Here is a 25,320-nt window from a genome sequence, read left to right as displayed (position 1 = left end):
CTCCGCTCTCGTGGAGGAGGCACAAAGCATGACCCCTGCTCTCCCTGCTGCTTGGAGGGAGCCCGTCCTCACATTCCCAGTCCACGCAAAGCCCCTCCCTACATGGCACCGGCTGGTCATGTGCGGCACTCCCTGGCCCCCAGCCTGACACTATCTCCAAGGCATCTCGGCTCACATTCCCTGGTGTCTCCCGGGCTGACACCCAGCTCTGTAAGTGATCTGCCAGCCTGCGGCCCTCTGGGCAAGAAAAACCCCTGGCCCTCTCTGCCAGGAAGGGGGCCACCACTGGCACCCACCCAGCTGATGGGGGGCTGAAAGGGCTAACAAGCGCTGGCACCCAAGACACGAGACATCCCTGGGCTCCCAGCATCCACCTCTATTGATATTGCTGCAACCCCAGCACTCAGTTCCCCCATCCCTGCCAGCAACCAACCCACAGCCACTGGCTAGTGTGGCCCAGACCTCATCCCCAGCCCAAAGCTTCTTTCCCCACTGCTGCTGCCACCTCTTTCCAGCCCTGGCACCACTCCTCACTTCTACCCTACACCACTTGCCAGCTCCACTGATGCCCCCTGACACCGAACGCTAAGCTCCAGCTTGCTATTCTGCCTCAGGACATTACTGCTGTCCCTCACCTGTGCTGTACCTCCAGCTTGTTCACACCACCACAGCATGCCCCAGGCCCCAAACTGCCCAGGGGCAAGGCCCCAGCTACTTACACTGGAGAGCTGGAGGGTTGGTGGCAGCCGGAGGCAGACAGGGCTGGCTGGCAGCGGGGGGAGGCCCCTCGGCGTCTGGGGAGCCTGCGCCCCTTTTCACAGTGCTTAAAAGGTCAGAGAACCGGGCTGCTATGGGGATTGATGACAGAGCAGAAAGGAGAGAGAGGGATGAGACAGGGGATGGGATGGAGGAGACAACAGAGGAGCCCAGGCTGCACCAGGGGAGGGCAGGATGGAAAGGGACCAGAGGGACTGGGATAGATCGGAGCACGACTGGGCCAGCCCCACAGCCACACCAAGCCCCTGGCCCATGTCTGCCCTCACCATAGAACAGGGGCAGGGCAGGGGGCAAATCCCTCATAATTGCTGCTCTGACCTAGTCCAGCTCTTGCAGGGACCTGGCCTCTGGACGGGCCACAACAGTGCTTGGAGCACTAGCCAGGGCCTCCCACTGCTTGGGTCTCTCACCACTCCCCTGCTACCAAGCACTGGTGAAGGGTCACTTTGCCCAGCCAAGTCTCTTACAGCACTGGCCTGAGAGCCTGGCCTGATCGGCTGAGGCAAAGGCAGGTCCGAGTGCCAGTGGGGAGAGGGGTCCTTCCTTTGCACATCTGTCCAACCCCAGGAGCTGTGCAGAGCCTGCAGGGAGCCCTGAGCTCACAGACTAACTCTGTGGGTTGGTGGGGAGGAGCGATAGAGCCAGGCTAATGGAGGGCTGCAGCATCTCTCTGAGGGGTGCCTGCCTCACAGCTGCCATGCTTGAGGGGCCATGGCCAGGGGCAAATGCCTGCTGGGTGCCCTAGCCCAACACCAGCTGGAGAGACTGGGGGGACTCGCCGGGACTTGCCCACCCACATGGCTTCACATCTGTTGGGATCAGGGGCAGAGACGGTATCGTAGCCGGGAGCTCTTGCCCTACCCTCCTGCAGGAATCCCAGGGACTAGAGACAGGTGAGCCGTGCTGCAGCTACCCGGGGTCTCAGGCACCAGGGAAGGCTCTGAGCTCCTGGGGGGTCTGGCTGCAGCCCAAGACCTGCTACTTACACTGGGGAGACAGTGGGTTGGTGGCAGCCGGAGTCGGGCAGGGCTGGCTGGTGGCCGGCTGTGGCCCCTCGGTGTCTGGGGAGCCTGAGCTCCTTTTCACAGTGCTTAAAAGGTCAGAGAACCGGGTGGCTATGGGGGAAAAGGGAGAACAGACAACAGTGTGGAGAGGGGAGAGAGGAATGAGAGGAGGATGGGAATGGAGGCATCACAGAGTGGGGCAGAGACAGTTGGGGCTGGCTTCTCTGCCACGGGGAAGGAGTGCAGCCAGACCGCTACCAGCAGAGCCCTCCCGGACACCGGAAACCAGCCCCTTGTCCCTTCTCTGGGATTTTCTTGGCACCCACATGCCCAGGCCTACTGCCGGCTGCTTGACAGCCCAGGGTGTCAGGGTCTCTGGTGAGGCAACCCCCACGCTACTGCTATCACCACGGTTTTTCCTGGAGCTGCTCCTCTCTAACCATTCCAGCTACCACCAGAGCAGCTGGACACCTGTCTCCTCTATTAGGGCAGTCTAGCTGACATGTTACCAATGCCAATTATGCAGATCACTGGCCTCAGGGGCTAAGGTCCAGGAGTTGCCTGTGCTGTTGTCCAGCCCAGGGACTGGGGGAGCCCTGGAGCTGCCAGGAAAGGGGCATGGGGAGTTGTGTGGCCTGGTGTGGTCCATCTCCATATGGCTGCCTCTGGGATGGAGCTCTGCATGGGGAAGGAGGGGGTCTTTGGTCCCAACCACAGGTTGCTGGGACAGGGTCACAGGGAGACATAGGTGTGGGGAGAGAGCGAGACGGGGAGATAGGAACATATGAAGATGACCAGACAGCGGTATGGACAGAGAGCGTGCATAGAGAGCTGGGCACAGGGATAGACAGAAGGCTGGACACATGCCAGGCTCTGCGGTGACCCAGCCCTTCCATCTCGCCCTCTGCCATGGGGCCAGAGAGGCGCCACTCATGACCCAGGGCACTTACATGCATGGAGGTGACTTACACACAGCAGCGGCAGCGGCAGCAACAGCGGGAGCTGGAGGAGGAGGGCTGGGCACCTCGGTAGTGGGTCCCAGCTCCATCGGGCTCTCAATGTTGGGGCCCTTGGCTGGGGGAAGGGGGTGGGCAGGAGGGAGAAATGGAAATAGACACAGAGAGAGAGGAGAGAAAAGAGACAGCAATGGCATAGAGACATGAGTGGTGGGAGAAACAGATGCACAGAGCCCACCCAGGGCTGGGAGGGAGTGAGGTGATGGAGCTGGGGAGATGATGACAGAGAGGAGACAGGACTAGCAAAGGGGCCTGGCTGAGTCCTTTCACTAAGTGTCTCTTTGGGAGGCCCAGCCTGGGACGTGTCCTCCAGCAGGCTTTACGCTGCCTGGCCCACACCATGTCCCCTAACACACATGCAACACACCCCAGCCACAGCACACCAAGCCTTGGCCCCCTGGCAGCCCCGGGACAGGCTCCACCCCCCTGGTACCCTACACAGCAAGTCTGACTCCCTCCTCCGCCCTCTGAAACCCTTCAACACTGGCTGAGCAAGCAACAACCTACCCCTACTGCACACACTGCACCCACAGCTCGACCCTACCCAAGGCAGCTCGACCCTACCCCAGGGCAGCTCAGACTTGTCCAGTGGGCATCTGGCCCCTGGGCCTAGCCCTGCCACTTCCCATCTACTCCCTGCTCTCCGCCTGACATCAGACGTTGCACCGCGGCCCCAGGATGGCACCAGTCGCCATCTCTGAGCTCCTGCCCTGGCAGGCCCCATGGGCTCCACCACTGTGGCGTGAAGGGCCAGCCCCCAGGTCCTCAGGTCCCCCTCTCTGGCTAGCCTGACCAGCCTGAAGCCAAGAGAGCTCTGGGGGTGCAACAATGCCTAGGGCCTGGCTGGGGGCATGCCGACGTCCCTATTTCATGAGGTCCCAGCACCACTCCTGGGGGCCACGGCACTGCTAGGACCTGGCTAGCACAGACCTCCAGGCAGTCACCAAGTCTTTTCCTTGCCTCCAGGCTCATCCCCCGCCTGGCCGGTGGCCCCCAAAGCCTGAATGCCCCATGCATGCCAAGCCCGGCTTCACTCACTGCACCACCGACCCCAGCTGTGGGTTACCTTTGGTGTCCTCGTCTTCAATGGTGGTGTTGGTGCTGTCCGATGACTCCTGCAGGAACCAATGGGGGGGGGGGGGGGAGGGGGAGAGACAGGAGGAATGTGTTAGTTCAGGCTGCCCCAGGCTGGAGAGGCCAGGACAGGTCTCTGGCCTCTCTGGCAACCCCAGCCCCAGCCAGCTGGGGGGAAGATGCCTTTTTCCCCAGGACCTTTTTCCCCAGTCTCCCCAGCCCCCACTTCTCAGAGGTCAGTTTGGATGCCTCTTGGACTCAAATGAATGACCTGAATGGCACCATATGACTGAATCCCAGCTTCACACTGGCTTCTGGTGACCAGGAACTCTGTTACCAATGCTCCTGGGTGCCTGACATACAACTGGACACCAGATCCTGACACTTAGCCTGCCTCCCCGGGCCTGACATCAGAGGCCCAGCTCCTACAGGCTTTCTCTGCTTTCTCCAGCTGCAAGAGGACAGACACCGTCACCCAGCAGTCAGCATGCACAGGTGAAGCATGCTGGATGGACCAGGCACCTGCAGTGCTGTGCTGTGCTGTGCTGAAGAATGCACCCTCCCTTTCTTTCCAGCTGCCTGGAGACCCTGACCTTTTAGATCCAGCTTCTCTGCTCCTCGCTTTGGGCCTCCAATGGTGATAATGCACAGCAAGGAGTGCTGGCAGCTAAGCACAAAGCTGTGTCCTTTTCCATGGGCAGCAGAGAAGACTCTATCTACAGCTCAGACCCTTCAGCCCGCACATGGAAACTTCACTTGCTATCCAAGACACCTCTAACCATCCCGTGACTGAGGGGACATTAGAGACCAGGCAACACACACCCTGGCCCCCTTTCCTTGCACATGCTTCACTCATTGCAAAGACAAAACAGGCTGCAGCTCAGACATCAAAGACTCCCTTTCTCTAACAGGCATCGTGTCACCCAGGCACAAGTTGCTGCTGCTGTCCTATTCCAGGCTCTCCCCAGGGACCCTGGGAGTGCAACCAGCCCAGCACAGACACTCTAGGTGAGGCTCCAGGCCTCAGTCTCTTGCCTTGAGGGGAGCTGGTTTGGACTGTACCGTGCTCTGGCAGTCCCGAGCAGGCAGAAGGGTCTCCGCCAGGCAGGGGTGGAGGGCTGAACCCAGTTGCTTGGGCCTGGCAGAGGCTCTGGGCCACACCGCTCTGTGCACCAACACTTTGAGACAGCACTGAGCGCAAGTGCTGGAGAACTCTTTTTCACCAGGCTCCATCTCCTGGTTATCTCAGCTTGGACAATGTGTCTGAAACCTGCAGCTGCCTCTGCCCAGAGCAGTGTCTTCTGCCCTCACAAACCCTGGTGACCATCTGACATAGCTAATGAAGACACAGCACAGCCACCACAAGACTCTACTCTTGGACAGGTTATTCCCAGATGTCAGCAGCCCGGTATCTGCCTGGCCATCCTGTGGGGAATGCTGGGGCTGCTGACATCTGGGAATAACCTGTCCCAGAGTGGAGGGGCAGAGAGGCTACAGAGCCTGCAGCTGGTTATCAATCCCCCTCCCACAGGTGCAAGAGGCAAGATCGAGTAGCAACCTGGAACCTGGAAGAGAGCCCATCCACCAGCCTGGGCTACAGGGAGGGGACTATGTCAGTTGCCAAGGAGTGTGGAGTCACAGGCAAATAATCCTATCCAGTACTGAGAATCGGGACATAGAAGATGCAGATCAGAGTGAGACGAGCTGCAGCAGGATGGATGAAGGCAGGGTGGGGTCAGCAGTCTAGCCCCATCCTCTTTGTAACCACCCTTCAGATACTTGAAGGCTGCTACATGCTCAGTTTAAGGTACCGTAAAAATCAGACACAAAGATATTCTACGTTGCACATGGAACATCTTTGTGGATGGTTTGCATTTTATAGCACCATAAATTGGCTGAACTTGCGGCATCAGCTCCCTGAGGTCTGTGTGACAGTACCACCACATTGAGGAGAAACCCAGGTACCTTGGAAGCCGAGTGACACCCCACAGACCTCAAGGACCCCAGTGTCCTGCTTTGGAGCATCCCTTCATAGGCCCTAGGACCAGCTCCACCCCCTTCCCCCAACCCTCTCTGTCCTTTGGAGATCAGAACTGAAACCCAGCACATAGACCCTTGATAGAGACACCCTGTATCCAAGCTCATGGGGTTCCCCCCCAGCCTGGGGAACTCCCACCCCTTTGTCTGGAGAGAGACTGACATGTGTTACAGACCCACAGCCCAGCCCCAGGCCTGGTGCCAAAGGCAGGAGAACACAGCTGCACGGGGGACAGAGAGAGTCACATGTACTGGAGGCTGCACAAGGGGTGGAAAGCCGGAGAGCAGTACCTTAATGCCGTCCACGGGGTTATGGATAACGGTGGTTTGAGGCTCCTATAGAAGAGGGGGGAGAGACAGAGAGGAAGGAAGAGAGAACGAGGTGGCATTGAAGAGAGGGAGAGATGGACCGGAAAGACGGCGGTGAGAACATGGGGGTTGGGGGGGCGGACGAGACCCAGGGGCAGGGGAAGGATGGAGGGAGAAAAGCAAAAAGTGATTAGTCCCGCAAGAGGGCAAAAAATGATTAAAGACAGAGGAGCAGCAGAGTGATTTAGGGGGGCAGGGAAGAGAAAGAGAGAGAGAGAAAGAGAGAGTGCGTGTGTATGGAGAGTGCTGGGAATGGACTGGAGGAGGCATTGGAGCCATGGCGAGGCGTTGGGACAGAGATGGAGCTGGAGGGAGAGTGCTGCGGGAGGGGCAGAAGGAACGGACCCCCTCCTGTGGACCCTGCCACCCAGGGGCCATGAAGAGAGCAGTCACTGGCCAAAGGATGGCCCCCAGAGTTAGCCCATGCCTTTGTCATGGGGCCTAGGGGTCCAGGGGGATTGCTTGCCTGGGGGCTGCTTGTTGGCTCCCAACACAGGGCTGGGAGCAGAAGCCTGCCAGACACCCCTTCCCCCTGCCTCCCGGGACTGCAACAGGGGGAGGTCTCTTACCTTCCTTTGCCAAACAGTGCTGGAGCTGGCATCTTGCCTTAGGAGACTGTCAGCCTGAGCACTTACCTGGAGGGCACACGGGACTACAGACATGCTGACTGGTCTGGGCCCTGGGCTGCCGGTGCCTCCAGCCCATCCTGTGTCCAGGGCCTACAACCCACCTCCCTTAATGGCTGCCACAAGGGTGGGTTGGAAGCAGACCAATGCCTCGCCCTGTCCTAGGACAGGCAAGCAAGCCAAGGGGTCCAAGGCATGGGGCAGCACCTTCCTCTGAGGCAGGTTGGCAGGAGACTGGCGAGGCCTATGCTGCCTTGCCAAGGTGCCCCTCATGGGTGGGTCTCCCTTGGATGCTTCACAGGACACTCAGATGCTCCGTGCATGTCCCTGACCTTCCTAGGAGCAACAGGTAGGCTCTGGACTCAGGGTCCCCTCCAGACAGGTCCAGACCCCCTCCCCCACCAAAATAACCAGTAGCTGCTCTCTGAGACCCAGGAGCTGTACCTGAATTCACTCCACCATCTGACGGGGCTGTGTTGGGCTGATATGGGAGGCATGGCTGTCTGGGCTCTTACCTTTAGAGATGGACATGGACACCTGTCTTCTCTCCAGCCTTTGAAGAAAGCAGCACTCACCTGGGATGCCAAGGGATGCTACCCAGAGGGCCTGTCTCTGCAAGGAGAGCCTGGGGCTGGTATACCCTGGGCTCCAGATGGAGCTGGCTGCATGGGGGCCCACTGCAAGGAGAACCTCCAGTCGTTTCCTGGCAAGACCCCAATCAGGGAGGTCCACACCCCAGGACTGAGCAGATCAGGAATGAAGGCACAGGGAGTCAGGTAAAGGAGAGAGGGAGAGCACCCTTGACACTTGGGAGCACCCTGGTAAGCTTGGCCTGGCGGGCACCTGGGGTGGGCATGTAGATGGATGGGATGGGATGGAGGCCAGAATGCACCAAGGGCTGAGAGACTGCATGACAGCGAAGGGGTGGGGGGGAAGGGGCTGGAGGACGGCAAAGTCCGAGCCAAGAGCTCCTCTCAACCTGCATGGGGATCTCCAGGTGCGCCAGCTGGCTTCTGACTCACAGCCTCTTGACTCTCTGGCTACTCCTGATGATGCCACTCGCTAGAGCCAGGTCTGCCCTCCAGCACCTTCATCTGCTCTCCGGCTCCTTCATCTCTCTCCTGTCCCCCCTCAGGCTGGGCACCCCCTTCCCACCTGCGTTGTCTGGCTCTCTCAGTGCTACTTTCCAGCCACGGGGAGCCAGGTGGCTTCATTGCAGCCTGGTTCATATGCCCCCATGCCCTCATTCACATGGGGCAAGACCCAACCTCAGTGCAGCTCCAACTGCAGCTATCTTGCTTGCCAGCCAAGCCTCTCCACAGGCATCTGGGCCACTACAGTGGGGTGCAGGGGCGGTTCATGGCCTCTGGGATGGAAACCACACGGGGAAGCTCCCATGGATAAACTTGTGTAAGGATTGATACTGTGCCGGTGACAACAGCCAGACGCCAGTCACAGCCTGGCCCAGCAGAAGTGGGTTCATGCTGAGGTCTTGGACTTCACTTTTCTGCTCCAGGAGCCTTTCTGTGCAGCAATCCTTCAGGCAGTTGCCCCCACAGACCTCTCCTTGCATGCGCCCTGCCACGTGTTACCGCGCACTTACCCTGGCCAAGATGCGGTCTGCCCCATGGCGGCGTTCACCGACCGCAACTCACCATGTGCCAGGGGAGCTCTGCTCTGGGGTGTTGGCACGGCCAGGCGGGGGAAGGAGACCCAGCATGGGACAGCCTCTTGGCAGGAGGGCCTCGGGGAATTCCACCCCACTGCTGGCTATGCTGTGGGGTGTGTGGAGAGCCAGGCTAGCCTTGGGGCCAGGCTAAAATGGCCCCTGTGTCTGGAAGGGCATTGTGGATACAGGCCTTGTGCCCACGAAGCAGCGTGGCCAGGCTTTGCTGGGCAGGTTGAAGCTGGTGTGGGAGGTGGGGTCTGCCAGCTGGCTATGCAGCGGTCCCAGCCACGTGCCAGGCTGCTATCAGCAGTGTGTGCTGTTCCATGGGCCCAGAGACCCTGCCTCGTGCCAAAGAAAGAGCCATACCAGTGCTGCAGGTGGGAGCGTCCCCTTCGGGCTGGTGACGCCGGCACTGCCTTTGGTGCTGTTCGTCTGTGGCTGCAAAAGACAAGGCACAGAGTGGGGGAGAGACCTGTGAGCAACTCCCTGCTGGTGCCTGCCTGGGATCAGCAAGCCAGCACTGAGTGCACATCTGTGCCAAGCACCCATGCCCTCAACAGGTGTTTGTGGGGAACCAGGTAGATGCCCAGACCCCCAGCTCCAAACACATTGCCCCGGGCTGAGCCCAGGCACCTCCAGCCCTGCCCGAAGCCCTCTGGAAGTGGTGGGTCCCGCTAGCTGGCAGGAGACGGCTCTGCTCTCCCCCAAGTGCCTCTCACCTTGACTCCGTCGGCTTTCTTGTTCAGCAAGCTCTTAGCTGCTGCAGGGGGAGGGAAAGGATGGGTTTAGTACTGGCTCCATGCCCCTGGAAGCCACCCTCGAGCCTAAATCCCTTCTGGCCTGCCCCACAGCCATCAGGTGACAGGTCCCAGCTGGGCAGCACTTCTGCCCGCATCCACACCACACATGGCACCGTCTCCCCTCTTGCTGGGCCAGCCCTGGCCTCTCCTTTCCTGTCTGGTCCCAGAAGTGACCCTGACACCCCACTGCCTTGTGACTGAATCCATTTCCAGCACCAGGGGGCAGAGAGGTATCTCTTTGCCCTGGCCCAGGGGGCAGTGTGCCCACAGGCCACCCCAGCACCCTGCCCAGCCACTACTGGCAGAGCCCCCAGAGCTCTCTCTGGCCTATCCTGCTAGTGAGCAGGGACCCTACCCCTCCCTCTCTGGCCCCTATGCCAGCCAGCCCCACCTGCCCTCAGCCTTGCTACCTAATGAGAGGCCACTCTGGGATCTTCCTGCACATCTGAGCTATGCTGAGGGGAGACATGGAGTGTGGGGAAGCCTGGATCTCAAAGCAACAAATGCAACCTTATCAGGGCACTCACCTCTGCAGGCCACAGCCTCCCCCCAGCAGAGTCCATGGAGCCACACTCTGCTCTCTACCTGCCACCGCCCAGAGCCAGACACTAGGGCCCCTGCATCCCATCATCCCACTTTCCAGATGCCCCCACCCCAGCTTTGGGCTTCTCTTGGCTCAGATCTGGCATCCAACCCACTCTAGAGTCATCCCACTTCAGATCCGCTGGCAGCCCCAGACCCCTGGAGCAGCTTGGCCCTGGGGCTGGAAGGATGGTCAATAGCAGGGCCGCGGGGACCCTGGGTCGGACCCAACAGTCAGCTGGTCGGGAGTGAGCGGCACCACCTGCCTCAGGAGCCCGGGAGGGCTGTGGCCCAGAACTGAGCAACATCAGCAGAGCTACATGTGGGGGAGCCTGGGCTGGAGGGGGCTGCTGATCGGGTCGGTGGGGCATCCTCAGTGCACCAGCCTGAGAGCCCAACACTGTGGTGCCCAGCAGGGCTGGATTCACACATAAGCAAACTAGGCACATGCCTAGGGCCTTAAGTGAAGAAGGGTCCCAGTTGTGCTTATTTTACATAGCATACATATGAGTTTGTTTGCCTAGAGCCCACTAAAGGGTTAATCTGGCCCTGGTGCCAAGGGGCTCAGGCTGGTCCAGGGGAAGCTGCAAGGACTTGGGTAGCTTGAGCTTTGCTTGGCTCAGCCCTGGCCCAGAGAAGGAGGCCAGCTCCCACCTCCACTGGGGACCCACAGACACACCTGCCCCGGGCCCTGCTCCTGCCCCGAGAGAGCCTAGTGAGAGAGAAAACCTGTGAAAAGTTTGCTTACCTTAGAGAAAGGAGGAAAGCGAGAGAGACAGGCAGGAGGAGGAGGTGGAGGAAGGGGACGGACAGGAAGGCGCGGTGTGATGGAGGGAGGAAAAAAAGAAAGGAGAAGAAAAAGATGTGTTGAGTTAGGGAGAGGAAATAAATCCGAGCTGCCGGGAACCCGGCTCAGACTATTGCTCACATGGTGAGACACCCCGCACCACAAGCATCGCAGGGAGCCTTGGCTGTGCTGTGGCCCTCGGAGGAGAGATGTGGCGGAGGTCAACTCATCCAGGCCATTGCGGCCACGTCGCCCTGGTTTGCGCCTCTCCCCCACAGCTGTTGAGACCTGAGCCCTGCCCCCCCGTCTCCCTGCCCCGCGGCTACTGCTGGTTTCCTGTGTATGCAGCTTTGACCTTCCATGGCTTCTGCCCCCGTTCTGGGGCTCCAGGTCACCCTGTGGACCCAAGCACATGGGATCTGGCTCTGTGCCATCCTGCTGGCACCCAGCGGGCAGTTGGGAAGGGGGTGCCGGCACTTCCACAGCGCTGGTAGCTCCGTCTGCTCGCAGTCTTCTGGGAGATGGGAGTTTCTGCACCCCGTGAGGAGGGCAAGCCACGTCCAGTCCAACCCAGGCAGGACCAGCCCTGTCCAAACCCTCCCAGAGATGTCTTTGTCTGGCCTGGTCCTGACACCACACAACAGCCCTGTGTACCAGGCCTGTTGGTTCCAGGACAGAAAAAGCCCCCAGCTCTGCCCCAGGGCTGGCTGTGCCCTGCCACTGCAAGTGTTAACAGGCACTTGAGAGAGCCAAGCTATGGGTGCAAAGACCAAAGGCAGCAGTCAGGTGCTTGAGGCTCAGGGGCTGCCCAGCCTGGATGGCTCTCTCCAAAATACCTCCCTTAGCTCACAGTCAGGTGACTGGGCTGTGCCACAGTCTCCAGCCTGCCTTCCAGAAGGCATCTCAGGGCAGTCTTGTTGGCAGCTTCCAACCCTTGCTGAGGGATACGAGCTGGCCAGCCCAGGGGAGTTGGGAGCTTCCCTGCAGGAAGTGACCCTGAGAAGTCTCCATATGCAGATCCAAGAAGCAAGGCACCACCCTGGAACAGGATGCCTTCTGCCTTCTCATCCCCGCAGCAGTGCACATGCCCACACAGGGACTAGGCAAGCCCAGGCCCATGGCACACAGCAACAAACAGGTCCTTGGGGTGATAACAGGACTGTGGGGCACCTCCAGGAGAATCTCCTGAGGGAAACTCCTTCTCCTGGAGGGAACTCGGGCTCTGCTGCAGGGAGCCTGACCTAAGCCAGTAGCTAGGAGGAGGCTCCAGGGACCAAGCAGGCAGGTGGTGACAAAGTGCACATGGTCTGGAGACACGAGACTCTGGTTCTTTTACTAGAGGTTGAGAGAAGCTGGCAGTGCTGCTGAAGAGAGACACCAATGCCCGGAAAATGCTCCTTTCTGGAAGCACTGGGAAGATGACAGCAGAGCTGGCCTGGGCCTGCTGGATTTACTGACTTCAGGGCATGAATGATGCGTGCCCCGGTGACTGGGCGGGCACGTCTGTGCCGGCGGGAGCCCAGCAGCAGTGAGCGGGGAGCTCCCACAGACGCCGCCGGCAGTGCTGGCAGCGGGGGGGTGGCGAGCGCTGACCACAGGTCGGTGACCACTTGCAGGCACCACTGACAGCAGCGGCCAGGGGAGATCATGGACCACCTGCAGATGCCCACAGGTGCTGCTGATAGTGTTGGCATCCCCTTTTTGCAGAGGGTGCACCCGCATGCATTACACATTGCCCCTGGACTTCAGGAAAGCATGGAAGACCCCAAAGTTGGGGATGGCTGCAAGAAGGGATGCCTGTCATGCCCTGGGGGGAGTGGCGAAGACTGAAAGGCCAAGCCCAGAGCCATCCAGAGGGAGCAAGAGGAGCCTGCAGGAACAAAGCTGGATGCAGGAAGACAGGTGCCAGGGACAGAGAGGGCACAGCTGCTTGGAAAGGAAACTTCAGACCTTATCCTGGCTTCCAACTAAGGCCTCTACAAATACCTTCAGAAACATGTTCCAGGAATGGCTCGTGTCGGCCTGAGTCCAGGCGCCAGGAGTGGAGGAAACTGATGAGCAGTGGGAGATGTACACTCAGCAGCATGTGCTTTCCACTGGCCTGTAGCTCCCATGATCTCAGGAACCGTGGTGCCTTGCTCGCTGCTCTGGGCATCACATCCAGAGCCAGCTGTGCTCTTCAGAGACAGGAACTGTCCCTTCCATATGGAAGCACTGGCCCCAGTCTTTCAGCCGCCACATCTGGGCTGTATGCTCCCCACAGAGTGATCTTGGCACCAGGGGGATGAAGCAGCATCCTCTTGGCTCTGTCAAGTCCAGGTGCATCCCTGGTCACAGAGGACATGGGCCCCTGCGTCGGGGCAGCTTCCCCCATCTGGTAGGGAATGGTCGTGAATGACTTACTGGGGAGACTCCAGCCAACATGGGGTAGCACATCCCAAGTTTGGCCCCTGCTCCTCCACCAAGGTCACTACTGCCATCAGTTGCTCTGCCTGACTTGGACAGATCCCTACGTGGCAGAGCAAATGGAAGCCCATCTGCCATCAGACATAAAAGCCCATGGCAGGCATTAAACTCTTCCTGGACATCCCAGAACTGACCTCAGCGTGGCTACTCTTAACCAAGAGGGCTTGGAAAAAACAACTTGAAAGCAAACTGGCATGCGCCAGGATGTCATCTCCAGGCTGGCCTTGCCAGGGACTGAGGATTCTTATGCCATGACCTGGAGTAGCTTTTGAGATCCCCTCCATCCCTATGCATCAATAGCCCCTCTTCTGTGCTCAGTGCTGCCCTTTCTCCTTCTTTCCCCACTTCTCTGTCCAGCATTTATATCACAGAAATCAAAGAGAAGTGGGACCTGCAGAAGTCACATCTAGCCCAACCCCTGGTTGAGGCAGGATAAGCCCTGTCCAAACCATTCCAGACAAACCCATCATCTGACTTCTTATCAAAACAACACAGTCGACCCTGACACAGCACCACACATCACACCCGAAAGTCCATGAGGGAACCACAGCTACCAATGTCCTGCAGCTGCACAGGCTAACATATACTGGAGAGATACCAAAGAGAGGTTGTGTCCCCGCTACAGAGGAAGGAAAACCTCCCCAGTCTGTAACCATCTGAGCAGGGTGGAAAATTCCTTCCAGACACACTGGCTATGCAAATGCTGGCTCTTTGCAAGCCCTCTTGTAGCCTCAGAGGCAGGGTGCTGCTGCTCATGATGGTTTGTGTATGTCTGCTAGAGTTGGCCTGTAAGGTGCACCACTGCCCTGCTTTCCACCGCTCTGTCTGCATCCACCACTACTGCTCCCTTGCTGTTTAGGGACCACAGTAGCAGCAGTGGGGACTGAGTCTGACTGGTGTACACATGCATCCTCAACACATGCAGCCTCAAGGAACGTGGCCGCCCGTGTGTAGTCTGGGCTTCGTCCAGCAAGCATCTGTATTGCCTCCCCTGGTGCCTCAGGTACCATGTCCCTCCTCTCAGCCACGCCACAGTCCCTGCCTCCTCACAGGTGTGTCCTCACCCAGCCCCACAGGGAATCCAGTGGGTTAGGGCCGCCAAGGGATTCAACCTCTCCTCTGAAAGCGAGGCCGGGAAGCTGGCAGGGCAGGCACTGCCACGCCTAGGGTGGGAAGCCAGTCGCTCACCAGTTGCTGCTCTGGCGGCAGGGAGGTTCCAACCATGCCGCGCATCCCAGGCTGCTGCCGCCGGGCCCAGCCTTAGCCACCGCGGCCATGCACTTCTTTCTGTGCCCCCATGCAGCACCAGAGCACGCAAAGCAGCAAGCGGCCCTTGCCTCCAGCCTGCATCTTGGAGGATGGTTGCACCAGCATGCAAGGGGGCCTCTGACACCTCATGCACTGGTCACCACAGTCACCTGGCAGGCAAGGAGGAAGGAGCAGACAGGCCGTGGCAAGCAAACAGACAGCATTCATGGGGACCCCGGGCAGGACAAGGGCACAGGGGGCGGCTGCGTGTCACCCCACGGTGACTCCTGCCCCCATGACCGGGCATGGCCAGCTCTGGAGACTGCTGAGCCCTTGGGGAGCAGGCACGGGCTGAGGGGTGAGGCCGGGAAAGGGCTCCAAGGGGGAACAAACCCTTGTGTGTGACCTTGGAGGTGGGCTGAAAGGAAACCCCCCCAGTAAAACGAGGATGAGTGGAGAACAGGAGCCCCCTCCCTGCCAGCTCGCCTGACCCAGCAGGGAGAGGGACAGAGGGACAATTCACTATTGGGTAAAAGAAGTGGGGCTTTACCACCTCAAAGGACCTGCCCAGGTATCTGCTCTGACTGGGGGAACCATGGGCACTAGACTCCACTTCCTCATTGCCTGGTGTGCCCTGAGGGCTATGGGCAGCACACAGGCATGTACCCACAGGAAATTATCCCTGTGTTTTCCATGGTCTCCCTCAGCTCCATCCTCCAAACTTGAACCAAATTCAGCTTTAGGATCGACTTGACCCTGCCACAGAGGGAGGCAGCTCTTCAGTCAGAGAAGTGCCCGGGCAAGGCTGCTTTACAGTGGGGAAGCCTGGCAGTGGGAGGGGAGCTAGGCCGCATCCCTTGCCTGGCATGGTCAGAGCTGATCTCCTGATGTGTGTGCAGGCATGGCCCTGGCTCCTTGGCACCAAGGTAGCAAAGAGGCAGAGGATTTAGGCTCCACAAGTGACTTGGGCACCTTTGGAAATGGGCTCTGTCCAGATATGCTGGTCCCAGGGATGCTGGTGGCCTGGCCAGGACCCATGTAGCTTGAGTGGGATCCGCTAGCTCTAAGATCTGGGGTACGTGCCCTTCTTGGGGGATGCCCCGGCTGGATGGCAGGGGCACAAGAAGAGGGACCATTTCCAAATGTGCCTGAGGCTGGGTTTTTAAAGGCTGGCAGGTGCCCTGCCAGTTGCAACCTCCCGCCAGGCACTGCCTGACCACCTTTAGAAACCAGGTGCCTAAACTCAGTTCTGGAAAGAGCTTTGGAAAATTGGATGCCAGCTCCTCAATCACTAAGGGCCCTTGGGGGGCTTTGCTTCCCAGTGATTCAGGTGCTTGCCAACATTTTCCTTTGGCCTTGCAGTACCTAGATCTGACCATGGGAGAGCCTCTGCTGTGCTTCCCAAGGGGGCCAGTGGCATGTAGCTCTCACCCGTGGGCACAGCAAAGGCTTGCCGTGCCAGGGGGAGGGGCATTGGCAGAGCTCAGTCCCCCCAGCGCAGCCCCACCCCTCTGTGTCTGGGGATCCAGTTGCCCTGGATCCAGCACTGAGATCCCTTGCAGGGTGGTCCTCATAGACATGATGCTCTGCTTCAGTGGCTCTGGGCATCTCCCCTGCCTTCTTCTCTCCCATCCTCTGCTGCCAATATGCCCTGCTAGCAGGCCCCTGACTGGCCTCCCACCTGTGCCCTGGCTCGGCAGCTGTGTTGGGTCATGAACAGCCTCATCCCACTGATGGGGTGGGGGGTCCTTGGATGGGGCATGTGCGACATGCACTGGGACGGCTGAGGAGGGTGAGGCGGGGTGGGGGGAACACAGGCCAGGCCCCTCTCAAGACACGTCTACCTTGTTCCACCAACCCCATGGTGGCACCGGAAGCTGCTGCCGACATGGTGGCGGGCGCGGTGGTCTGTCTGCCCACTGTGAGCACCGGGGGGTGGAGGGAAGCCAACAGAGCGGGACAGCAGACGGGAAGGGGTGGGGTGGGGGCAGGAGACAGTGAAAGACAGAGAGAGGGAGCCAGACGGACAGACAGAGGGGGAGAGAGGAGACAAGGGAAGCAGAAACCAGATTAGCGTTCCAGTCTAGATGCTGGAGATGGGGCCCAGAGGCATGAGGATGTCTAACCCATCCTCCTGCCCTCCTGCCTAGCCCCACTGGCCTGCAGGGGAGCTGGGGGCCCTCCTGACACCAGGCAAGCCCCACAGTGCCCTGGCACCAAACGGGAATGGCCCCATTGTGCTCCTCTTTGGCAGGCCTCAGCCCCTTGGTGCCTGGAAAGCCCGTGCTCCACAGCTAAGGGCTACCTGCACCCAGCCTTGCTCTCTGATGCCTCCCCTCCTGACTGCTGCTCCTGCCCCCCAATATGCAGAGGGGTGGGGGCTGGGAGGAAGAAGCCTTAGGCTGCACGGGGCTGGAGGATCCAGCTCTCAGGAGAGAAGGGGACACAGATCAGGGGTGCCAGGGGCTGGGAAATGAGCTTTCCCAGCCCCCAGCCTGGTGCTCTCCTGGGGGCAACACACTGCTGACCCCCAAACTCAGCTGGAGAATGGCAGCTCAGAGAGAAAGACAGAGGGAAGAAAACCTGCAGCAGTAACTCCCCTGCAACACAAACTCCCCCAGAACCCCCAGGCAGAGCCCCGATACGGCCTCATCTCCAGAGCAGACATCTGGGGCAGCTGCCTAGAGGAGAGATGAGCTTGCATGTTCTCAGTTCTGGGCCCTGCTGGTGCCCACGTCTCCGCCGCCCGTGGGGCTAGGGCCACGGCTGCCGCCTACTCCTTGCTCCCGCGGCCGCACCCACCTCAGAGGGGCCCCGTCTCTGGGCTAGGGTCAGCCATGGTGAGACGCTCACCTGAGAAGTTGCGTGTGGCCAGCATGGTGGTGAGGATGGCGCCCTGGAAGAGAACATGGTGGTGGTGGGTAAGGGCAGGCAGCCACCTACCCCCACCAGATCCCATCACCTTCTTCCCCCACTCCATTTTCTCCTGCCAGGGAGGTCACCAACATGTACACCACACCCAGGCCCCATCACCTTGGGGCTGGCAAACCATGCAGAGCCTCTCTCCCTTCCCAGCTCTTATCTTCCCCCTGGCTCTTAGGCTTTCCCCAGGCTCCATCGGTTCCCAGCTGGGAGTTCACCAGGGCTGAAGACATCAGCACGGTGGGTCTGAGACCCCAGTGAGGCTGGCAGCTGTGGCACAGACATGGACCCTCACACCAGCCTGGGATGACGTGGGCTCCTCTGGTTTAGCTGGAAGTCCCTGGGAGTTTACCCAGAGCCTCTGATGGGGTGAGATCTCTGCCCTGGATCACCACGAGGGTGCAGGGCATGGTGTGGGAAGGAGGGGGGCACTGCCACAAATCTGGCTGAGATTCCCACCCTGGCACCAGGACCCACCTTGAGCTTCCTCCGGGCATTGAACTTCTTCAGACACTCTACAGTCTCCTGCCTGTGCATCATGGAGGCCACGGTCGAGCGTTGCTGGAAAAAGGAAGGACGGGCAGCAAAGTGAGGGGCTGGCTGGCAGGAGGGGGCACAAAGAGCCCCGCTGGGGAGGGAACAGTGTGGAGACCATCCACCTGGCCCCCTTATCCCTGCAGGGCAGCAGGGGGCACAGCCACCTGGGGACAGTGCCAGTCACTGCCAGGTGAGACCCCCTGCATTATGCAAGGCAGTTCTCCAAAGACTGTGCATGGCCTGGCCCCATTGGTGTGGCCTGGGACAGGCCTGGGGGCTGTGGGGAATGCCCAGTCAGCCCCAACTCAGACTGAGGGGAACAGCGAGTGAGCAGGGGGAGAAGGGGGTGGCAGCAATACTCACGCAGACCCATGGGTGCTTCAGAGCTTCATGGGCTGTGATGCGTTTGGCCGGGTTGATGGTGAGCATCTGGTTGATGAGGTTCTTGGCTTCTGGGGTGACCGTGTCCCACTCGGGGGATGGGAACTATGGGAGAGAAATGTGGCGGTGGGGCAGGTGTCGCTGTCAGGGGCAGCAGGAGAGGGGCTGGCTATGTCCAGCAGCCCCCTTACACCCAGGTGCCCCCTACCTTTTTTCATGCCAAGGCCCAGCCTGCTGTGCTGTTTGGGCACAGCAGTGGGCTGTTATTTTGGTGGTGGATTCAGGGAGCAGAGAGGGAGATGAAAGGGATACTTCTGGCTCCCCCCTGAAAAGCAACCCTCAGCATTGTTGCCTGCCCTCCTTGGCCCCTGCATCACTGTGGCACCCCATGCTGGACAGGCTGGATGTGCTGAGAGCTGGCGACAAAGTTGCAGGGGCAGCCGAGGGCTTGGGCCAACTGGGGGCAGTGGAGTGGGGAGCCTCTGTGCTGGATGCTGCTAGCTGGGGATGACTGCATGGCATGGGGGTCCCCTTCCAGAAGCTGCTCTCCACCTCACAGCCAGCCGTAGAGACCGCGGACCCAGGGTCTGCCGTAGGATACCCCTAGGAAGCAGCCGGAAAGGAACTGGGCAGTGGAACCAGGGAAAACCCCGTGGCCCAGCCAGCAGAACCCGGGGGAGAGGCGCCGTGGCAGCACAGGTGAGCAAGAGGGGAAGAAAGCGCCAGCAGGAGAGGGGGAGAGAGGCAGGAGAGAGGGGGCTGGTTTCCCCAAGCGGCTGGGAGTGGAGAGATACCCACTGGCTCCTGAGGGACTCCCATATGCTCCCTCCACGCCGTCGGGGGGTCTCGGCTGTGTCCCCTGAGCCGCTGCCCTGCCTGGGGTCTGCAAGGGAGCCAGGATGCCATGTTACCACCCTTGCCGGCTCCCTGGGCCATGGTGGGACCTGGCACAGCCCCCGCCCTGCTCTGGCTTCCTCTAGGGACCTGGCACCACTTCACACCTGGCTTCCAGTTCCACAGGTACCTGTGCCTTGCCTCCCACCTGCCTCCAAGCACCAGAGTCCTGGGTGCCAGGCATGGCACTGGCAGGCACTGTGGAGGCACCTGGTGGGGGAGTCGCTGTGTGCTGGGGTGGTGCTGGGGGGAGTGTCTGTGCAGCAGTCTTCCAGGCTGCCTATGCCAGGGATACTTGGCATCAACCCCGCTCCCTGAGGGCCCCAGGACAACTTGCCAGCTCTGGACGGAGCAGGAGGAGAATTCAGGGTGGGAGGAGGCTGAATCACACAGGCTCCTTCAGGAAGCCCAGGCTGGATCGCTAGACACAGAGCCGCCAAACCCCTGAATCCTGTGGGACACTCTGAAGTGGCTCTGTCCGAGCAGGCCAGGGAGGCAGCTTTCCCCACTGGCACAGCAGTGAAGGATGCAATGCAGATTGTGCTCCATCATGTGCCAAAAAACAGAATCACGCCTGGGCACCAGAGGAGCTCTGATGGGACAGACTTGCCATGGGCCCACCCCAACTCTCAAGCTGCAAGCCCTGGCACAGTTCACTCTGTGTGACCTAGTCATGCCCCACCTCCCCTCAGGGGGTCTCAAGGTGGGTTCCTAACTGCCACCAGGCCCAACCCACATGGGCACCGAGATCACATTGAGGCTCCAAAGGCTCTAGGTGGGCCTGTGCGTGCTCAGGAGCCCCCCCTTCCACAGGGCAGCTCCCAGGACAGGTGGCTGTGAAATGGGGCGTGAGGCTGGGGCTGGACAGCAGCCACCCCTGGAGATCAGTGTGGGCCCATGGCCCATCACCGCAGCCACCAAAGATTTGGGAGGGACTTCCATGTGGAGGGCAGCTGGGGAGAGCATCCACTAGGGACTCACATCGTAGGCGCCGGCTTTGATCTGCTGGTACAGCTTGTGCTGGTCTTCATCCCAGAAGGGTGGGTAGCCCACCAGCAGAATATACAGGATCACGCCTGGGGAGAGAGCAAGGCACCAGCATCAGGACAGGGCCGTCCAAACTGTGTTATCCCTTCAGCAGGGCTGCCAAAGGCCCCCCTCCCCAAAGCAGCGACCTCTTTCCACCAAAGGCCAGGCCCTGGCTTCAGCCCTGCCCCAAGCAGGCTCCCATCATGGGAAAACCCCAGCTGCAGTGCTGGTGCTCTGTTGCTGGCACTGCCCTGGGAAGCCTTTGTGTACCAGAGTCAGATCCATGTAGTGACCTTCAAGGTACCAAAGGAGAATAGAGGAGTTTGTTCAGCACTGAGGGGATCAAGGTGCCCAGCTCCTGTGGAAAGCCCAGGACAGGCTCCTCAACCTTACTCAGCCCCTGGCATATTGAGGGAGGGTGCCTAAACCCCTTAGCACACCTATTCCTGGGAGCCTGGGACTAAATCCCTGGCTTCCCACACCCAGGCCAGGCCCTGACCAGCAGATGAGCCAGCCCCACATTCACGGCACCCAAACAACCAGGGTCCAGGTTGGTACTTACCACATGCCCAGATGTCCACGGGTTTTCCGTAGGCTTCTTTACGCAGCACTTCAGGGGAGAGGTAGCCAGGGGTGCCTGCGAACCCTGGGGAAAGAGCACAAAGTGTGTTGGCACTGCCAGTCTGGGCACCTGAAGACGGGGGGAGATGAGGGTGTCCATCACTCACCGAACCAGGCCTGCTGATCCCCCTGCACCTCGATGGCCAACCCAAAGTCTGCCAGCTTCACTGCCGCCCCCTTGCACTTGCTGGCCAGAAGCAGGTTCTCCGGCTGCGGGGTGCACCCAGGTGCCAACATCAGGAGGAGAGGGAAGGTGGGTGAGGAGCGGGGGAGAGAAAAGGAAAGGAAGGGACAAACAGAGAGAGACAAGGACATCCGGTTTGCAGCTGAGGGTCAGAGACTGGTGGCCAGCCCGAGCAGGGAGAACAAGGATTTCGGAGCAGGGTGGTAGAGATGTGCGTGTGTGTGTGGCGGGGGGAGGAGTCACCAGCTCCTACCAGCCCTGCAGCTTTGTACCAGCAGCCTGGGCTATACAGATCTCTCCAGGCTGGCCTGGCCCAGCCTCTACCCACTGCCGCCTCTGGGCACATCCCTGCTCTAGCAGAGGCACCGCCTAGGGTTGGGGCACTGACCACCATCACGCTGTGCTTGGGGCCTGCAGCTGGGAGGAGCTAATGCCATGTACGCCTTCCCGAGGTGACCCATACCATAAACCATGTGAGCTAGGAACCCATAGTGCCCTTTGGCCGTAGGCTGCACCAGCCCCATGGCCTCACCACACAGCCACAACACTGCTTTACCCCCATGGGTAAAGGGCAAACATTTCCCAAAAGGGCCAGTGCCAGCCCAGGCTGCAGGGAGCTTGGGCACCAGCCCTCTTGGCTTGGCCATGGTCCTGGCAAAGGGAGCCAGGATCACTGCCTCTCTGCCAGGGTCCAGGCTGTCGGGACATGGTGCGCAAAGGCAGGAAGGTCTCTGAACTTTTCCCTGCCCTTGCCCAGCCAGCCAGGGAGCCAGGATCACTGCCTCTCTGCCAGGGCAGCCACCTCCCTCCAGGTCCAGGCTGTCGGGACATGGTGCGCAAAGGCAGGAAGGTCTCTGAACTTTTCCCTGCCCTTGCCCAGCCAGCCACACAGCCGGACCGGGCCCAGACTTGCACCAGTGCCTCCCACGAGGCTGTGGCTCTGCTAATCCACTCCTCCTGAGATGCTGCCAGAGGCACAGACCCTTGCTGCCTTGACCCGGCTCCTGCCTGCTCTGGGAAGGCTTTTCCAGTTGCTCTGTGGCCTCTGTCTCCCTTGCCCAACACCACAGTGCCCCTGGAGCTGTGTGGGATAGATACAAGCCGCATTGGAGCTGCCCCAGGCAAGGCTGCGGCTCCTGCAGAATACCCCCAGGCCTTCCCCACGGTGCCAAGCTGCTCAGCCTGGCCCCCTCCAGCACAGCCCAACTCCCATGGTTCTGTCCTACACCCAGCCTCACCCACCAAGAAGCATGGGAGCCCCGCTTGGCCACCACCCCCCAGCATTGGGAACAAAAGGCCCAGTCCTTTGATGCTCTGCCGGTCCCAGCATGGCCATGGGCTCTGTGGCCCGGTGACAGCATGCCTTCCCAGGCTGCTAGCTCCCCTGACAGTCCAGCTCTCTGCATGGCAGCACTAGGTCCAAGGACAACGTGGCCCTGACAAGACAACCACAGGACACTTCCCGGCCAATACACGCACCACACACAGACACACATGGAGACTGGGACACTCCCCTGGGCTTGCATCCACAGAGGATGAGCCATCCTACCCCCTCTCAGGCTCATGGAGAGGAGGAAACCAGGACCAGAGAGCCTTGCCGTGCACCACGGAGCACAGAAAACTGGCACAAGGGGCCACCAGACATGGGACATGCACACATGTGGAGACAGACCCTCGATAAGTAGAGCTACCCCCTGCCGCGGCATGGGAAGAGAAGCGATGGTGGGGATGGTTTGGGAGGGTGAGTGGCTCAGGGAAGGGGTGGGAGGAAGCCAGCAGAATGCGTTGGGGGTCTCCTTGTGCCTCAGGTCCTGGCTCAGCTCAGCCCTCATGTCCCTCCAGCCACGCAGTGAAACCCCTTCCCAATCCCATGAGTCCTGGGATGCTCCAGGGTGGCCCCAAGCCTCAGGAGAGCCAGACAGCAATCCCAGGCAGCGACACAAGAGCTGGATCTCAGGGGATGCGGGCTTGGGCAATGAGTCCAGAATGGACTCTGGTTAATGGGCAGCTTCCTTCTCCCTGTTGCACCCTCAGCTCACCCCTGAGGCCATGGGAACACCGTGGGCTGCCAACCACCCACCAATGCCCCCTGCCAAGCCAGTGTGGGGGCCTGGCTCTTGCAAGCTGTGCCAGGAACAGCACCCACGTTGGCGGTGGCACAGCCCCCTCTATGAACATGTGGGCATGGCTACGAGACTCTCTGCCCCTTGTTGGCAGAGAAGGGTTCACCCAGCCACCTCAGACCCCAGCCCAGCTGTGCACAGTGGCCACCTGGCCGGTGTGGTGAGAGTAGCGTCCCCCGTTGCTGTCCGCTCTCTTGGGCCAAACCCAAATGGGTCCCTGGCCTCGCGCCTCTTTCCCATGAGCCCTTGCAACGGCGGGATGGGCAGCTCCACACCCCGGCGCCAGCACCCCCATGCACAGGGAATGCAGACGGACGGACGGACAGACGGACAGAGCAGTGGGACAGGCAACTCACCTTGAGGTCCCTGTGGACGACCCCCATTTGGTGGCAATGGAGAACAGCCTCCAGGATCTGCTGGATGCAATGACTGCATGCAAACACCACGGGGCGTGTTAGTTCACGGGGACTGGCACCGACCACGCGGGGGGTGGGAGCGGGGCAGGAAGGGGGCGATGGGGGGAATGGGGCCAGGAGGAAGAGGAGAGGAGGATGGAGAGGACAGGAGTCACGCTCCCTCTCAACTTGGCCTAGCTGCCCAGGAGCTGGCCCGAGCTACAGCTGGGGGCAGCGAGTGGGGTCACCAATGGGCACTGACCCCATCCAACAGGTCTCCCCAGGCAGCCCTTTACTGGATGCAGTGTCAGGGTCACACCCTGCTAATCCCAACAGCTTTGGCAAGGTGGGGGCTGAGACTTGGCCCTTGAATCCAGCTGTGCCCGTGCTGGGAGGGGCCCAGGCAGCTTGCGGTTCCAGCCTCCCCCTTCTGCCTGGGCCTGCAACCCCTGCACAGATCTCCTTCCCTCCTGCTTGCCCTGAGCCAGCCCCATAGCTTGTTCCATAGCACAGTTCCCAGGTAGGGAAGTGGCCACCGCTCACCCCCATGTCCATACAGCCCCTGGTGTGACAGCTCCCGGGAGCTGCCACACTCTGCGTGGCAGCTCTCTTCCCCCCCAGTGAAGCCTCCCCAACTTCATGGGAGAGATCACAGGCACTGGCTGGCTCTGCTAGGCATGCCCTAGTGGCAGGGGAGCATGGGCTCCCTCCTGGGCAGGGCTAGCATGGCTAACCTCCTCGCAGAGAGAGAATGGGGGCAGTCTGGAGCAGTCACCCCCAGAGTAGCCTGCCTCCTGCTCCATCTCCCTTCAGCTAAAGCCAGGGAAAGATGCCTCTTCAGCTTTGCCAGAATCCTTTACATCCAGTCCTACCTCAGCAACGCATGCAAAGCCCTGAGCTCCCCCGGCCTGGCCTTCTCATCCTTCACCATCTGCACCTACTGGGTAGGGGAAACTCAGACCCCAGATCCTTTCCGCACAGCAAGGCCAAGCCTCCTGCTCTGGGCTCTGCTCCACATTGCCCTCCCCATGGACTCCAGCTGGGATGGGGAACATGGAGGGAGGAAGAACTATGGAGGAACCCTGCATTACTTGCGAGCTAGGCTCCTGTGAAGCAGAAAGTATTCGATCCGGTTTTGGATTCGGCTGATTTGGAGGGACAGTGATTCGATTCAGTAATTTGAATCACTGTCCTGATTCAATTCAGCTGATTCGGCCGCCAAATTGAGATGAATCTCCTCTGAATCGAACAGGCAGCAGCAGCAGTGTCAGCAGTAGGGGTGTGGTGGTGGGCAGTGGGGCCCCACACCCAGGCCACTCCCCCAGCCCCTGTCATGGCTACCCTGCTTGGCCCTGGCACTTAAAAAAAAAAAGCCCCGCACTCACTGGTTGCAGCAGGGGCGGCTGGGGCCTCTGGGGGCTCATGGCAGAGCCCCCCTGCACAGTGCAGGCAAGTGGGGATCAGCCCCCCCCCGCCTGGCACCCATGCGGCAGCTGTTGCATCGCGTGGGTGCAGTGCAGCTCAGCAGGGTGCTGTGGGGCTCTGCACGCTGTCCATGAGCTGGGGCTACTGGGGCTGAGTGGTGCTGGGCTCTGGCTGATACATGGAGCCAAACCAGCTCTGGGACAGCACGTGATGACCTGCTGAGCTGCACTGTACCCGTATGATGTGACAGCTGCTGCATAGGTGCCAGGCTGCGGGGGGCACGATCCCTGCTGCCCCGCACTGCACAGGGGGGCTCTGCCACGAGCGCCCAGAGTACCTGATTGCCACTGCTGC

General features: G+C 60.3%; 2 protein-coding genes across 22 annotated transcripts in view; both read right to left on the bottom strand.

Annotated features, from left to right (window-relative positions):
• Positions 1–25,320, bottom strand: part of CAMK2B (calcium/calmodulin dependent protein kinase II beta) — a 60,138-nt gene that overhangs the window by 4,511 nt on the left and 30,307 nt on the right. For 2 of the 21 annotated variants that reach the window (XM_025191678.1, XM_025191679.1), the window contains exons 6-20: positions 23,503–23,575; positions 20,947–21,049; positions 20,781–20,864; positions 20,171–20,265; positions 18,278–18,400; positions 17,855–17,938; positions 17,309–17,351; positions 16,300–16,374; positions 9,292–9,332; positions 8,939–9,010; positions 6,200–6,244; positions 3,864–3,912; positions 2,751–2,855; positions 1,764–1,892; positions 720–848 (exon numbers count right to left, since the gene is read on the bottom strand). In XM_025191678.1, coding sequence (XP_025047463.1) covers positions 720–848; positions 1,764–1,892; positions 2,751–2,855; positions 3,864–3,912; positions 6,200–6,244; positions 8,939–9,010; positions 9,292–9,332; positions 16,300–16,374; positions 17,309–17,351; positions 17,855–17,938; positions 18,278–18,400; positions 20,171–20,265; positions 20,781–20,864; positions 20,947–21,049; positions 23,503–23,575 — 1,250 coding nt within the window. The remainder of the gene's footprint in view (positions 1–719; positions 849–1,763; positions 1,893–2,750; positions 2,856–3,863; positions 3,913–6,199; positions 6,245–8,938; positions 9,011–9,291; positions 9,333–16,299; positions 16,375–17,308; positions 17,352–17,854; positions 17,939–18,277; positions 18,401–20,170; positions 20,266–20,780; positions 20,865–20,946; positions 21,050–23,502; positions 23,576–25,320) is intronic. The other 19 variants (XM_025191681.1, XM_025191680.1, XM_025191682.1 and 16 more) reach the window with 19 other exon arrangements.
• Positions 21,098–23,479, bottom strand: LOC112547979. Its single transcript, XM_025191701.1, has 2 exons — positions 21,806–23,479; positions 21,098–21,700 (listed from the first exon to the last, which is right to left on the bottom strand). The coding sequence occupies exons 1-2, from the start codon at positions 22,853–22,855 to the stop codon at positions 21,377–21,379; spliced, it is 1,374 nt and encodes a 457-aa protein (XP_025047486.1). The 5' UTR covers positions 22,856–23,479; the 3' UTR covers positions 21,098–21,376.

This window comes from Alligator sinensis, unplaced genomic scaffold, assembly GCF_000455745.1.
Source record: "Alligator sinensis unplaced genomic scaffold, ASM45574v1 scaffold1462_1, whole genome shotgun sequence".
Taxonomy (NCBI): Eukaryota; Metazoa; Chordata; order Crocodylia; family Alligatoridae; genus Alligator; species Alligator sinensis.
Note: the sequence above shows the minus strand (reverse complement) of the source record. Positions and strands in the feature narration are given on the sequence as shown.

Coding starts and splice junctions, on each gene's coding strand:
- LOC112547979 (XM_025191701.1), bottom strand. CDS start 22,855: ATGAGGGCTGAGCTGAGCCAGGACCTGAGGCACAAGGAGACCCCCAAC. Junction 21,701..21,805: donor GTGGCTGCCCTGGCAGAGAG/GCAGTGATCCTG, acceptor CCTGGCAGAGAG/GCAGTGATCCTGGCTCCCTT.